Source organism: Crocuta crocuta, unplaced genomic scaffold (genome assembly GCF_008692635.1).
Source record: "Crocuta crocuta isolate KB4526 unplaced genomic scaffold, BGI_CrCroc_1.0 scaffold3, whole genome shotgun sequence".
Classification (NCBI taxonomy): domain Eukaryota; kingdom Metazoa; phylum Chordata; class Mammalia; order Carnivora; family Hyaenidae; genus Crocuta; species Crocuta crocuta.
The window spans coordinates 5324783-5341020 of NW_027529934.1; the positions used below are offsets into that span (position 1 = coordinate 5324783).

Genomic DNA, 16238 nt, shown 5'->3' on the forward strand with positions numbered 1-16238 from the left:
TGTCCCCCCCCCCCCCCCCCCCCCCACCTCCATCACTATCCCTGCTCACGGTGTCACATGGCATTTGTTCTCTCTGTGAACCTGTAACTGTCCCTCTTCTTATATGAACACTGGTCATACTGGACAGAAAGACCACTCTACTCCAGTATGAGTTCAAATTAACTAATTACATCTTCAAGGACCTTATTTTTCTTAGAAGCCTGTGTTCTGAGGTTCTGGGGACTTAGCATACCATTTTGGAAGACCATTTAATCCGTAACAGTGACAGACACAAAAATCATTCTCCTGTGACAGTGGAGGTAAGCAGAAGGGTGCAGGTGAACATTTAGATGTCATTCTAGGAAAGAAATACATGTTTCTGTTTGTTCAGAATCTTATATTCCCACCCTAATTTAGAAACCAATCTACCCCTGTATTTATTTATTTATTTTTAGAGTTTCATGAATTCGAGTTTAACTTATTTTTGCTTTTTTTACATAGGCTTTTTCATGTCTTAGTTTTAAAAACACCTGCAAACTTCAGAAGATGTTCTAAGCTATTTAAAACCTTCAAGATATTTACCTCCTTTAATTTTCAATTCTCAGGACAGCATTTTTCACCATAACCAAAGTGGCCACATTTTTTTGTTTGTATTTTTTGGTATTTCCTTTTGTACATGTTATTACAATTGCAGTCTGTTTTATTGTTTTGTCTCTTAAGTCCTCACTTCCTATCATTTTAATTCTTTCTTTACCATGTATAGTATCCAATTATCATTATTATTCTAATTCCAGTTTTAAATAAATTATAATAATGGTGGTCAAAGTAAGCATGGTGATGTTCTATCATGGATCATTTTGACTAGCTCCTGAAAATCTAAAGAATGCTTTTTTAGAAAATCCGATTTGAAGTATTAGAAAATCATGCTTAACACTGTAGTAGGCATGTGCTCTTCAACTTCCCAGAATAAACTCACCAGCCGAATTTAGTTTTAAGAGTTTTATGCTTTCTGGCTGTTTACTGTTCTTTCTCGTCCCAGATTTCTTACTTAAATGTTTTCAGAAGGAAACTGTTTTGCACAGGTCTCTAAAATCTCAGAGAAGCCTGATGGTCCATCTGTTTCTATTGATTTGTTCAATATGGTTGAACCTGGCAAAGCCCCCCTTTCTAGGGGAACATAGATCCTTGAAGGCGGGGATGTTTTCCTGAAGGAAGCTTTGCGTTTGGTCTGAAATACTGTGCACATATCTCTGTACTGGATGGAGGATCCAAAAGAGGTGAGGGTGCATCAGTCTGCTGGAGATCCTTTAGTTTTCTGATTAGCAAACTGTAGAGACAATCATCACAAACATTTGTAGCTCCTGATAAGAAGACCAGCTTCTGCCCTAAAGCACCCATTTTTCTAACCTCTCATGGAAGGTGTATGATTGGCCTAAGTAGAAGTAGAAAGTGCATTGATGTAGGAGAAAGTAAGACACAGTGAGATGATAACAAGATTTAGACCCATGGTATGTTAACCTTGGCCTCTTGCGCCATTTGGTAAATATCAAGCCTTATAACAGCTGTGGCATATAGGTATTAGTGAGGAGTCTGATGCAAGCTTTGTATTGCATGTGTTATTTTAACTTTCAATTTTTTTATGGTAACGCAACATTTTCTTTATTTTTCAGCTTTATTGAGATAGAATTGAAAATAAAGGGACACCTGGGTGGCTTAGTCGGTTAAGCTTCTGACTTCGCCTCAGGTCATGATCTCATGGTTTGTGGGTTGGAGCCCAGCGTCGGGCTCTGTGCTGACAGCTAGCTCAGAGCCTGGAGGCTGCTTCAGATTCTGTGTCTCCCTTTCTCTTGACCCTCCCCTGCTCACTCTGTCTGTCTTTCTCTCTCTCTCTCTCTCAGAAATAAATAAAACATTAAAAAATCTTTAAAAAAGAAAATAGAATTGTAAGATGTTAATAAAAGCGTATACCATGGTAATTTGATATATGTACATATTATAAAAGCATCTAGTTAATCTAGTTAACTAACACATTAACACATGCATCTTCTCACCTATTTATCTTTTTTGGGTGGGGATGGTAAGAACATTTACGTTCTACTTCTAACATTTCACTAACCTAATATACTGCACGTATTATTTTAAGAAATTGACAGACTCCCAGTCCAGTATGTGGCCTGGTCTGGTTTAAAAAACCAAAGATTATAAATAAATTTAAAAAAAAGTGGGTAGAATCCTAAAATAATGTTGTATTTGTGACCACAGTATAAAATGACTTAGAAAAAAACAGCAAATATTTTTACTTTCTGGTTTTGTAGAAGATGAAAAAAGAAAACCACCTTTTTTTTTTTTTTAATACTAACCTTAAGAGATCAACACTTGGAAACTGGCTAGATGACGTAGGTCTATTCGTAGCCACTCTCTATTAGAAGAGCAGTTCATGGAGAGCATCTTATTTACAGGAGTGGGGAGCCTGAATTCAGAGTTGTGGCTAACCCTGTAGGGGAACATGGTAATAAAATGATATCTGTGACATAAGTGTAATCTAATAAACATCTCTGTTATTACGAGGATTTCATTACTTTGCACTGCTCTCTAAATCCATTGCTGTAATTTTTGGTTTTTGTAGAGGAAATAATAAAAAAGGACTAGAAATAGGCCTTGCTAATAATTAGCAAAGGAATTTGATGGGATTCAAGTGACACATACTGAGGAGGATCAACTAAAGAAGAGTCTTCACATGCCAGCCAGGTCCTTGTGCCCAGGGAGTGGTTTTGGAAGGAGTGTGTAGATGAGGCAGATGTGGCCAAGGCTGGGTAGGAAATGTGTAGTTTTTGTAAGATTCTTTGGAAAAACAAAAATCTTGAGGATCTGGGAAAAGAATTGCCTCATTTAATTCAATCGAGTACACATAAAGAGGCTTTGCTTCTGGGTACCTTGTGACTGTGGAGTAAAAGTTAGCTATTGAGGAAAGGTAAGTATCCCATCTGGGAAGTATCAGTTGTTGACTTTGTAGAACCTTCCCTTTTGAAGTCACTACAGATAGTATTCTTACTTAATGTTGGTATTTTTGCCAAGGAAAACATGAGGCACTGCTCCAACTTAAACCTCCTTGTCTTTCTACTAGACTATAAATCTCAAAAGAACCTAAAGATATGCCTCCTGCAATGCACACTCCCCATCTTATGCCCGCCTCAAACCTGCAAACCCTGCTCGGAATAGGATTAAGGTTCAATCATTAAGGTTCTTGTGTTGAACTCTTTTTTGTTTGTTTATTTTTGAGACAGAGAGAGACAGAGCATGAGTGGGGGAGGGGCAGAGAGAGAGGGAGACACAGAATCGGAAACAGGTTCCAGGCTCTGAGCTGTCAGCACAGAGCCTCATACAGGGCTCGAACCCATGAACCATGAGATCTGACCTGAGCCTAAGTTGGACGCTTAACCGACTGAGCCACCCAGGTGCCCCGGAACTCCTTTGAGAACCAATTAAAGAACATACTCTTCAAACTGATATTATTAAGAGAAAATAAGTAATTTTGGAGAGCGATATATAAATGTTTAGGATGCAGGTTGTAATCTTGGTGTAAACATTAGAAGCATCTTGAGAGCAACACGTAAAGATGTGGTGTTTTAGACCAGAACTCTGAGGCAGAGTACTCATCTCCAGGGTATGAGCTAGAAAATCCAAGCCGGATATAATTTCTGTCATGGGAAGCAGACAGAACAACTCCTGTTTTGATGTATTTTTAAGCCCTATTCCTTACTTTTTTACTTTTTATATGTCATAGTCTCCATGATGTAGCATATAAGAGCATAATAGATTTCTAATTCATAAATAAACATGCATGTAAATTTGCGTATGCAAAACCTTTTCACTGTTGGCAATACTAAATCCAAAGCTTTTACAGATCGCTGGTAAAGACAAATCGACACAGTGTTTAGGTCTCATTGTGTATGTGACTGAACAGAGAAATTCAGTAGTTAGTAAGTTTTCTGCAAGAAGAGACCTGGAAATTTTCTTTAAAAATTAATGTTTTTTTTTATTTTTGAGAGACACAGAGAGACAGGGTGTGAGCAGAGAGGGGCAGAGACTAAGGAAGACACAGAATCTCAAGCAGGCTCTAGGCTCTGAGCTCTCAGCACAGAGCCCAACTCAGGGCCCGAACCCACAAATCATGAGATCATGACCTGAGCCAAAGACAGACACTTAACTGACTGAGCCACCCAGGTGCCACAAAACCTGGAAAATTTTATATTTATATTTATTCAAGGGAGGTGTTTTAGTGGCTAGCTGGTTACCTTAATGCCTGGTGTGTGCTCCCTCCTGATGGCCTTTTTTGTTCTTTCACTAGCTCTTAATGTTCTAGAACTAAAACAGACCCAAGGAGGCCACAGGGTCACTCCCACATTTATTTTACACATGAATAAACAGACCTCCATTAACAAGACCAGTGCTTGCAGAGTAACCCTTCCTAAAAGGCAAGAAGAGACAAAGTCAATTATTTAGCAAAGTGTTATTTTAGCAGTGCCTATAATTTATAGCCAAATTATAGAGGCAGGTTAAAATTAATGGCAAAAATTATGTTTGAGAATTAACTGTTAATTTCCTGCATTCTGTTTCTTAACTTTTGCCATCTTATTTTTCATTTGATGAAAAGTCGGAGGTGATAAGTTGTTAAATCAGGCTTACCTTGTAGACTGAGACCTAAATTATCCCTTCACTAAAACCTAATAAGCAGAAGGGGCACCTGGGTAGCTCAGTCTGTTGAGCATCTGATTCTTTTTGTTTTTTTAATGTTTATTTATTTTTGAGAGAGAGACAGACAGACTGTGAGCAGGGCAGGGGCAGAGAGAGAGAGAGAGACACGCACAGAATATGAAGCAGGCTCCAGGCTCTGAGCTGTCAGCACAGAGCCCGACACAGGCTCGAACCCGCGAACTGCAAGATCATGACCTGAGCTGAAGTCGGATTGGACACTTAACCAACTGAGCCACCCAGGCGCCCTGAGTGTCCAATTCTTGATTTCAGCTCATGTCATGATCCCAGGGTCATGGGATCAAGCCCTGCATTGAGCTCTGTGCTGAGCTTGGAGCCTACTTAAGATTCTCTCTCTCTTCCCTGCTCTGTCCCTTTCCCCAACTTGCATGCTCGCTCTCTCTCTAAAAAATAAAATAAAATAAAACTTAAGCAGTAATATCATTGATGTGGAAATGTGTGACAGACTGAATTCTATTTAGTCAGGCTTGCCTCTATGACTGCTTTTCCAGGCCTATGATTTTTTAAAAAATGGTGATTCTTCAAATTTGGAGAGAAGTCATATAATTACCAAATTAAACACAATTTAAAATTCTTCCCCCCCCCAAAAAAAACAATAAAATACACTTCTTTTCCAAAACTAGTATCTCATTTATATATACTATTAGGGTAAGAGTGGGTCATGCAAGCCAAGAAACACATTTCCACATCTTGTTTAGAAGCTGCCTGAAGAAGTCCTCAAAAAACACCCCTTTTCATAAACTAGGTTTGTTCATAAGATATAATTTGAATGAGTGAAAGCCAGATGAAAATTTATAGTTTCACAAATCAGTGTCCTTGTATTACCTACTATTCCAATAAAAAACAAGAATTTTAACCAAAAATATAGATGTTCTATGAAATCCTCATGGTCGATCTTATGAAAACACATTTTCCATCAGAACATAAATGTATTTAGCCATCCAGATATAGATCAGTGTAATCTAGTGTATTAATTGAATAATGAAATTTTCCATATCTCACTGGTAGTTATTGAAAGCATAAGGGCTAAGAGCTGGCTGTCTCGAGATAGGCCACCTTGGCATCAACATTATTTTGAGTTGAAAGTAATCAAAACTCACCAGATGCAGGAAAAGCTCTCTGCCTCCCCCTCAACTGCCTAAATATATTGGAAAAGAGAGCCTGTACCAGGAAAAGAGCCATTAATAAAGACTCCCCTTTACCTAAGAAACTTACCTGCATAACAGGACAACCTTTGTTTTTCCAAACATCTCTTCTCATCTTCCTGGTAGTGGCCTTCCTCCCCTTTGTGCCCTTAGACCCCTCCCCCTCTTCTTAGGTCATATAATCTTCATGTTACTTTACTGTCTTTGGAATTTCATATCTATATTGATTCCCTGCCCATACACCTATTAAATTTCCCCTGTTGAATCTGTCTCATGTCAATTTGATTCTAAGTCCAGCTCCTCAACAAAAGCTTACTGACTTAATTAAGCTTTATGCTTAGTGACTTATGCTCCTGTATACAGAAAATAGAATTTAGAACTTTCCAAGGTAAAATTCTTCTGATACTTTTACCTTTACTAAATTTTTACAAATTTTCACAGTTGTATAATCATTTGTCTTCTTTTTTTTTACTTAGAAAGAACATTTTTGTGTATCTCATATTAAGAATGAACTTTTCTTGAGGCACGTGGTGGCATCTGACTCTTGACTTCACTTCAGATCATGATCTCCCGGTTCTTGGGTTCAGGTCCCACGTTAGCCTCCTTGCTGACACCATGGAGCCTGGGTGGGATTTTCTCTCTTGTCCTCTTTGTCTCTCCCACATGCTCTCTCACTGACTCTCTCTCAAAATAAATAAAGTTGAAAAAAAAAAGAATTAAGATTTCTTGGAATTATGTTTTCAAAGTCATTATCAGAAATGAAGTTTATCGTAACCGAACTATTGCTGTTCCTTATAACTGAAAACATGACTCATTTGGTGGAGTGCTCAGAGCTTGCTGAATGGAAAGGCAATTTATCATGAAAACATATAAATCTCTGTTGAGAAATCATAGCAGGTTTTTGGTTCAAAACAGTTCTAGCAGAGACCCTCTAGAGAACAGTCCTGATGTTGCCTAATGTTTTGCAATTATATCAGTGGCCAGTTACTCAACTCGCTGTTATTGACTTGATCAATAATAGTAAAAATCTGCCAGGAATTCAGTAGATAAGAAGGAAAGTAGCTGATGAGGAGTGAAGTCTACTGAATGAATAATGGTCACCACGACCACCCCAGCGATGTCTCAGAAAAATTGCTTTTATCAGAAAGGGAGGGTGTGTGTGATTGCTAGGAGATGTATTATATTCATCATTCATCATTCATTTGAGTATTCAACTATTCAAGTATTTAGAGAACAAGTATTTTTTCTTTGGGACAGAATGTTTGAAAATTAGGGGCAAAAATTAAATAGAGACCTTTCTTGTCTTCCTGGTAGTCGTTCTGTTTCGTAACATAGGAAAATACTGCAGTCTGGTCACCCCCAGATTCAGCCAGTGACTCTCCGAGAACTGACAAAAGAATGGATGGCTGTCTACATGAATAGTGGGATTTGACCCAAATGGGTCAGAAGTCCTAAGACCTGGGGACAGACAAACCTATAAGTTATTTAACTTTTCAGATTCAGGATGGGATCTATGGAAACACTGTGGAAACATGTTCAGGGAAAACATGAGAAGGAAAACATTCAGTGATTGATAGTTATGGCTTAGTGAGACAGGCAGTGAATTGTACTAAGTGTAATGAAAAAGGGTCCAGATTGCTCTATAATGAGACTTAAAGCAATTTCTCGGAATAACAATTATGTATGTCTTAGACACTATAGGTTTCCATCCATGTGAAGGAAGAGTGAATGACAATGTATTGATCTTTCTTTCTGATCATGAAACTACTGCTCTTCTCATGGCTGTTTTTCTGATTTTAGATCAAGTACCCAGCAGGAAATGGACAACATCTTGAATGTGACATTGAAAATCCCAAAATATAGGTTCAAAGGCTAGAGAGATTTAGTTAACTTCTTTTGACTTTTGTTGTTCTGACTTACTAGCATGTGAGAAGTTTGGCTTAGTAGGTAAGCTGTGTTTAATACTGAAGTCATACTTCCATTTGTAAAAAAGAAAACAGAGTTTACAACATTATTAAAAGAGCCTCCTAGTTCTTGAAACACTAAGAAGTATCTTCATTCAGTTAAATTTCTTTACTATGATATATATATATATATATATATATATATACTAAAGCAGGAAATAAGTTCTCCCTTTTATATTAAGGGAGGATAGTTTTATTTAATGAAAGTAAAGCTAAATAAACAAAAAATTAAAATAAGTATTTCATATCTAAACTAAAATACCTAAAGACCATGTCAAGATGTGATGCTCATTTTCTGTAGCAAAAGGTTCTACGTCTGTATCTACATTCTGTAATACAAATATAATTGTAAACCAGAGGAGGGGGGTCATGGAGTTGATGATTTTAGTTCAGAATGACTAGATGATTCTTTAAATCCAGGATTCTCCTCCTTCTCCTCCCCCTCTCCCTCCTCCCCATCCCCCTCCTTCTGCTTTCTTCTTTATAAATTTCCTGTGATTCAGGAGCATCTCAGAGAAAGACAATGAAATAAGAGAGGGCATCACATACTCAAGTTCTTTAGAGCAGAATAGGGCCAACTACTAGAAACTGTTGGAATGAGGACAGAAGCCTGGTAAGGAAGCTTCTGATAACATAGCGCTTCTCTTCAGACCCACCTGGTTTTTCTAGGTAAAACCATTGAGGGGAAGGGTGGGAAGAGGCATACCTTGTTTGACTTAGGGTTTCTAGCCCTGACTAAGTATCCACCATGCAGTATATATGCAAAAGGCTGGTGGATAAATGATAAGAAGGACAGTAGCTGAGATCATGCACAACCTGGTCAGTGGCAAACAGCCTGTGTTTTGGAGCAAGGGAGCCTTGGTTTTGAATTCCAGCTCTGCTACCTCCTTTCCTGTGTGGCCTGACACATGTTATTTCACCTACTAAGACTGTGGCTTCTTTACTGTAAGTGGGGCTGCTTATTGTTGGGTCTTCTAGGAGCCGGTTCAAAAACTGACTTTTACTCCTGAATTCTGAACAGACTATGAAATGGCAATTGAATTATCAGCTTCTTTACTGAGAGAGGCAGCTGGAGATGTGGCTTAAATCTATGGTGAATGGCCTTACTAATAGCCCTGTTTTAAATCAATGGACATGTGAGGAGTGGGAATATAACTCCCTCAATACCTGCCCCCCCAGGGCATTAGGATGGAATGATTGCATTTAGGTGAGCAATCAGGAAGTCTTACTTTTCACTCTTCTCTCAATCAGATTTTGAGTATTTTGGAAATCAACTGAAATGAGCATAGACTAGGCTATATATAGAACTATCAAGGCCTTTATTAAAAAACAAAACAACAAAAAGAACAGAAACAAAACCTGTATGTGCCTGCGATAGCCTCATGGGCTATTCTGCCCCTTAACCAGTAATTCTTGGGGTCAAGTAGGAGATGACTTTTTTAATGCTGGATGGAGGGATTGAATCAAGAAAATGTTTAGGAAACTCACTGTTGTGAAAATGGGTTCCTTCCAATAATGCCATAAATTAATAATAACAATAATAATAATAAAGCTTGCCTGACCTATATTTTTAGTACTTTAATCTGCTAAATTCAATTTTGGCTGATCTCCTATTTAAGCACTAAGGAGAAAGTCAGAGAAAAAAAGGCACCATCACGTATCATGAGAGTCAGGAAAAGACTTATTTTAACTACTTGGAATAGTTTATAAGATCCCTGAAACCTTGGTACCTCCACCACCCTTTACTATTTTTATTACCATCTGTCTGTTCTCCTATAACGATTAGCCAGGAAGATCTGAAAATGGAAAGGACTTGTGTGCGTACTTTCAGTGGCAACAAAGAAAAGAGCAATGAGGTGACTGTCCCTGCCAAGTGGGTGAGGAATCCAGGAGGGGAGAGCCCTTGTAGCATCCTGCAGGCAGAAGCTCAAGAGTCTGCGAAAGGAGGGGAAAAAAATTATAAGAGTAGCAGAGTGGAGAAGGGGGTGGGGGACATAGGCTGTGAGTCCAGGGCAGAGACATTACCCTAGGTTCTTAATAAGCAAAAGACCCACGTACAGGTTGCCTGAATGTAGATGGAAATTAATGCTTCCAACAGCCAAAAGAAATATTTTGTTGATGTCTCCTAATCAACAATAAGACTAAAAATAAGACTATCAGCCCCTTTTAAGCAAGCTATCTTGACGTTACAGATATTTTAATTTGGATTCTTGGATCAAGTGGATGAAACAGTATAGGAATTAATTCATAAATCCTAGCTTTCAGAAGTGAATAGGACTTGTGAGTTGTCGGACAACACTCCTGTATACGTTAGCTTTCCTTAGATCATTTGCCTGCCGGTATTTTATCCTAAGAGCAGCAGTTGAGAACGGGAAGCATTCCCCACCCCCACCCTCAGGCTTAGAATGCACTAAAACTTGTGGGATGAACATTTTACCCAAATATAGACCTTTCAGTGATTAAGCTAATTTACTCTTTTCAAATTGTGACATCCTGTTTATAAGAAAGAAGACTTATAAAAAGTCATCTTGAGTATGAACTAACTTTTAAAATCAACATCTTGGTGAACTTAAGTGTTAAGTGAGTCACAGCTATTTGGATGAAGATTTTCTGGTTTTGAAAGAGAAAGTGCTTGGAAAAAAATGTCATTTTGGTTTCATTGAAATGGAAACATTTGAGAAATGGAATTCACTAGTGAGCCTATCATATAACAAGTTTCCACACACACTTCTTAAGTCACTTCTGTGAATTTGTAGAGCTGCTCCCCCCGTGGGCCAAGTCTTAACCATCACGAGATGCGTTTGGCCGCCACAATCCTTCCCAGAAATGGTATTTTTGAAAATTTTACACAAGGTAAATTTTTACAATATTTTGAACGTGATATTATTTACTTTGGAAACTGTGCTTTTAAAATTATTATGTGTCCCAAAAGAAAGCTGAACTGGTGTCTATTCATGTTACTTGCCCAATAGAAAAATATTCTCTTTTTACTTTGACCCTTTGATATTTGACAATGTCAACGCAAAGTCTGATATATATATACATATATATGTATATATAGTAATGCTTCTTTTCGATTTTATATTTGACTTTCATGCATACTTGCTATTTATTAGCTGTTCTTCCGAATGGATGGATTGAATTTCTGTGCATTGAGTACATCTGTGACCCCTCTAAGCATCCGATCTCTGTGCTATTGATACCACAATCCTTATCTCCCGCTCTGCCTTGTTAAATGTTTGATCTGTATGTAAGGATCCTACTGTGTGCCTCCACCTCTTGGTACCACACGCCCTTCAAACCTATCATGTACCAATTTGAATTACATTTTATTTTTAGTCACTGTTCCTTCCCCTGTGTTTCCTGTTCAGTTACTGTCCTCATCTCCCAAAACAGGGGCTCTGATCATCCTACAGCTCTTCCTTAATGATGCTGCCTCTAATACCTTTTCTTTCCATTCCAGCCTTAACTCAGGCACAATAACCTCTTGGCTAGACAGAACAAAAGTTACTATGAGACTTCCCTTGTCAACCTTCCTTCTCTGCTGCTGGATCTTTCTGGGCATATGGTCAAACAGGACTGTAAGACTCATCACCTATAAACTTTACCTACGCCTCACTGTGGTAGGAACAAGTTTTTACAATCTGAGACAATTCACTTTTTCTAGATTCCTCTCTTCTACCCATCTACTCCCTGGCCTCCATCCATATGTCGAGTTAGCTACTAAAAGTCCTTTGGATATGGCGTGTATTTATACACTGCACTTTCTCTGTTCTGATCTTCATTACTGAAGACTCCCCTTTTCTCTTCTTGCCTTTCCCCTTCCAGAAGTAAAAATCATTTCTTCCATGTCCTCTCATAACACTCTGTTGTTTTTTGCTATCCCTGTATCTACCGGATTATGGGTAATTGTCTATGTGAGGCTTTCCAGAGTAAATCATGAATTTCTCCAGAGAGAGACTTGTTCTTCTCTCTTGTGAAGAGAAGTAACTGTTTTCAGTATTGGGGAATTAAATAAGTGCCCCATTTATATGTACTGAGGTAGGGATGTGTTGAACTGGATTCAGATTCTCATAGGTGCAGTTTTTGCCAAATGGATGGAGAAGCAACAAAGATTAGAATAAAACATAAGAGCTCCTTAGCTAACTTTGTCTTGACATCTAAGGGTTTACATTTGTGACATGCATGGGAATTCCTCTAAAAAGTCAGTGACAAATGGCAATATCATCTGCAAATTACTAGTTGTTCCAATTGGACCCACCAAGTCATTGTCTCAGGCATTTGTTATCAATCCACTGTATTGCTGATTTTAGAATAAGAGCCACTTTCTGACCAGGTTGGCTTTGAATTGATTGGTAACCATGTATTGATTGGTTAGTATGTATTGATTGACATATTGTAAATATGCTAAGTTAAATGCATACCCCAAAAGGTGTCATTTCTGTCTTCTACTTGTTCAGTAGACATGGAAAGAGAAACCAGTATACATGGAATAATTAAGCCCTCGACTAGCTGAGACTGATTGTAATAAACAAAAAAGAAACCTAGAACAAAGAAAAATCATTATGACCTAGAGATGTAAGGAACAGTCTCATTAAGAAGAACCTCATGACTGAATATTAATACTAGACATTAACTAACTGGAATTAAAATAAAAACTTAAAAAAAAACTTATGACTGGTTCTTGACAAATAGAAAAGGATAGGAGAGAATTCCATATGAAGAAAATAACATTGGTCAATGACAAGATTTCTGTTTTGCAAGCCAAAATTCAGTTGGTACTTTCAGCAAATATCAATTTTATTTTCTTTCACGAATATAAAGTTATTTGGTCCTGCTTTATTTTTCTCACACAGGTGGATCAGATATTGAATATCTAGACTTCTATAAGCCTGTCGTGTGGTTCTGGATCCTTGTAGGGCTTGCTTATTTTGCTGCTGTCCTGAGCATGATTGGGGACTGGCTCCGAGTGATATCAAAAAAGACAAAGGAAGAGGTAAGAATTAATAAGTGTACAAAAACACTACTATTTAGCTAATTTAGCACAAATTATGTTTCATCTTTTTTGACATTGATTGTTTAAAATAAATGTTATTTAAAAATTTTAAGTTACGTTCAGTGTGTATTTGCTGTATGTTAAAGTATAATTCAGTTAACAAATACTTGCTAAATACCCCTATGTACTAGATGCTATCAGGGGCTGAGGCTAATTTATAATGAAAAAAGGTATAATTTAGAATATTTTCTGCACTGTTTCTTTTTCCCTTTTGTTTTATGTCTTTTTTTCCTTAAAGGCACAAAGTAAATGTTATTTCATAAAGAGAAATACAATAGAAAATGTTTACATCCAGGGGCACCTGGGTGGCTCAGTCAGTTAAGCATCTGACTTTGGCTGAGGTCATGATCTCATGGTTCATGGGTTCAAGCCCCATATCGGGCTCTGTGCTGACAGCTCAGAGCCTGGATCCTGCTTCCATTCTCTGTTTCCCTCTCTCTCTCTCTCTCTCTATGCCTCTCCCCGACTCGCACTCTGTCTCTCAAAAATAAAATAAACATTTAAAAAATTTAAAAAAAGAAAATGTTTATGTCAAGATGTCAATAGCATGAAAAAGTGAATGTATCATATAATATTGCATTTTTAACTATATTAAATTATTTTCTCCTTCCTATGTTGTTATAAATGTGTGCAAGTACACACATACACACACATATGTACCCAAAGCTGTATTCATTAAGCCCAATTTCCCTGTGTACAGATTTCAGGTATTCAAAAAATACCCTTTTACCTATTTTGTACAACTATGCATGCCGAAATGAACATTAAATATTTTGACTCATGAAATTTTGGAAAGCTTACAATTTAAACCTTGATCTTGAAATTTTATACTTTGGAAATTACATTTTGGTTTCATGTTTATAGGCCCAAAAGTGCTATCAGCTTGAGTGACAGAGTAGTGTTTTATTGATTTCTGTATTTTTAGTTTGTAGATTTTAGACAACTTTATCACTTTTTTTTTGAGAAAAACAAATCTGTAAAACCTTCAGCTATTATATCCATTGTCTTCCTTTAATTATCCCTCCATTTCATTATCTGGTGTTCATATGCTAGGAGATACTTAGTATCAAAATCTTTGAGACAGCAAGCATGATTCTTTAAACATAAACCCAAGAGAAATAGAATATGATAGGAAATGATAAAATTAGTTTCCCTCTAAAAACAAACACTTTATTGAAACTCATCAAGTCATATAATTTCTTATCAGTACTCTAGATGTCTGTAGTAATTAGAAAGACTGTAAGTTATTTAGCACTTCCCTTCATGGGTACCATATTTCTCAATGAAAATTTCACATAGTCTTATATGCATTAATTTATATCTTAGTTGCAGCATAAACCAAATATTTTATTACAAACAAATCATCAAGATAATATGCTTGACATTCTGATTTAAATCACGTGAAAAGTTCTGCTTAGAACAGGACTCTAGGTGATTCACCTCCATCTTAGACTCATTGTGTGTGTGTGTGTGTGTGTGTGTGTGTGTTCACATGCACATGTGTGCAAGATAGAAAGAAAGAACGTGAAGAACAGAATATTGTAATTGTTTTAACTTTGGTGTACTTTTAAGGATCTTGCGATGCTAAGGGAAAAAAGGAAATTGAAACTAGGAAATGTTTTAGATAACATAGCTAAAAAGAAAACTTCTCAAACATCTAACCATAAACTGGATTCTAAATGGATTTTTAAAACACACACAAGTATTTTTTAATTAATTTAATTAATTGTTAAGATTTGCATGTAGTTGACACACAATGTTACATTAGTTTCAGGTGTACAACATAGTGATTCAACATTTCTCCACAAGTGTGGCTACCATCTGCCACCATATAATGCTATTACGAGATCTTTGACTATATTCCCTATGTTGTACCTTCCATCCCCGTGACTTATTCATTCCATAACTGGAAGCCTGTACCTCCCAGTACCCTTCACCCATTTTGCCAATCCCCATCACCTCCTTCCTTCTGGCAACCACCAGGTTTTTTTCTCTGTATTTGTTGGTCTGATTCTGACAAGCATTTATTTTGTAAATAAACGAGAATTGAACAGAAATATCTTCTTCAGTTAGAAAGGAAAAGTTTTGTGAAAGACACATACACACATATTACACAAACACCGTATATTATGTACACACATGCATATACACATACTAAGGTTATTATGGATCACAGTCAAAAAGTTTAAAAGCCACTAAGGCACATATAGAACAGTAGGAAAATGCATTTTTATTTTATAACATAGACTATTTGATCCGAGTTTAAATCCTGTATTACTAAAAACCAGGGCTTTCTGTGATAGGACTAGCTGGTACGAAGCATGAATAAACTTCCCCAGAGTAACGAGAGAACGATCTGCAGGAGTCCTGCCATAACACAGGACCCTTGATGAGGGGCTGAAACGACAGACATTCATTTCTCACAGTTCTGGAGCTTGGACGTTCATAGGCAAGGTGCCAGTAGGCTTGGTCTGTGGTCAGGTCTCTTTGGCTTATGAATGCTACCTTCTCCCTGTGTCTTTACATGGCTTTTTATCTGTGCATGTGCGTGGGGAGAGCTCTGGTGGCTTTTCCTCCTCCTGTAAGGATATATGTCCTATCAAATCAGGGGTGCACACTTATGACCTCATTGAACCTTACTGACCTGCAAGGCCCCATCTCCAAATACAGTCACATGGAGAGTGAGGGCTTCTACCTACATCTTTAGAGGACACAGTCTGGGCCTTCACACCATCCTTTGAAATAAAGTTAAAGTTCTACACGAACTGGCTTGTTTAACATAAAAAACAAGTTCACGTGCCTTCTTGTGAGTGATCTTCGTGATTCTCAAACAGCAGTATGAGATGTATCGCCGTGTTTTCATGCTATTAAACACTGGAAAGTAGTAAACGTATTTTTTTTTTCTTACCATAAGTCTCTCAGCTGTCACTTAACCTTTTGAGTAACTTGGGGTTTCTGGTGACTGCATCTGCAGAAAGCCCATGTGAGTTAAGGCCATGAGCGAAAGTGAACTTGAACCCTCCTGGAGCTGCGGCCACAGCTGCTCTGGACAGTGGAGCCAATTAAAATGGAGACGTCAGTTTGAGCAGATGTGTGTTTTCTAACTTATTTATAATGCAATGTAGAGAAATGACAAAATTGGGTTACAAATTCAGCAGAGGAATGGGACAGACGATTTATAATTTATCTATAGATTATCAGAGCCAAAGTTTTTATAAAAGGAAATACTACAAACATTTCTACAACTATGGAAGAAGGATTATTAGATCATTTTAGTTTTGAAATAACTCACTAAAGGGCGTAATGAAATTAAACACAACT

General features: G+C 37.4%; 1 protein-coding gene across 1 annotated transcript in view; it reads left to right on the forward strand.

Annotated features, from left to right (window-relative positions):
• KCNK2 (potassium two pore domain channel subfamily K member 2) overlaps positions 1-16238 on the forward strand; it is a 131140-nt gene that overhangs the window by 77861 nt on the left and 37041 nt on the right. The window contains exon 6 of the mRNA XM_077763355.1: positions 12718-12857. Coding sequence (XP_077619481.1) covers positions 12718-12857 — 140 coding nt within the window. The remainder of the gene's footprint in view (positions 1-12717; positions 12858-16238) is intronic.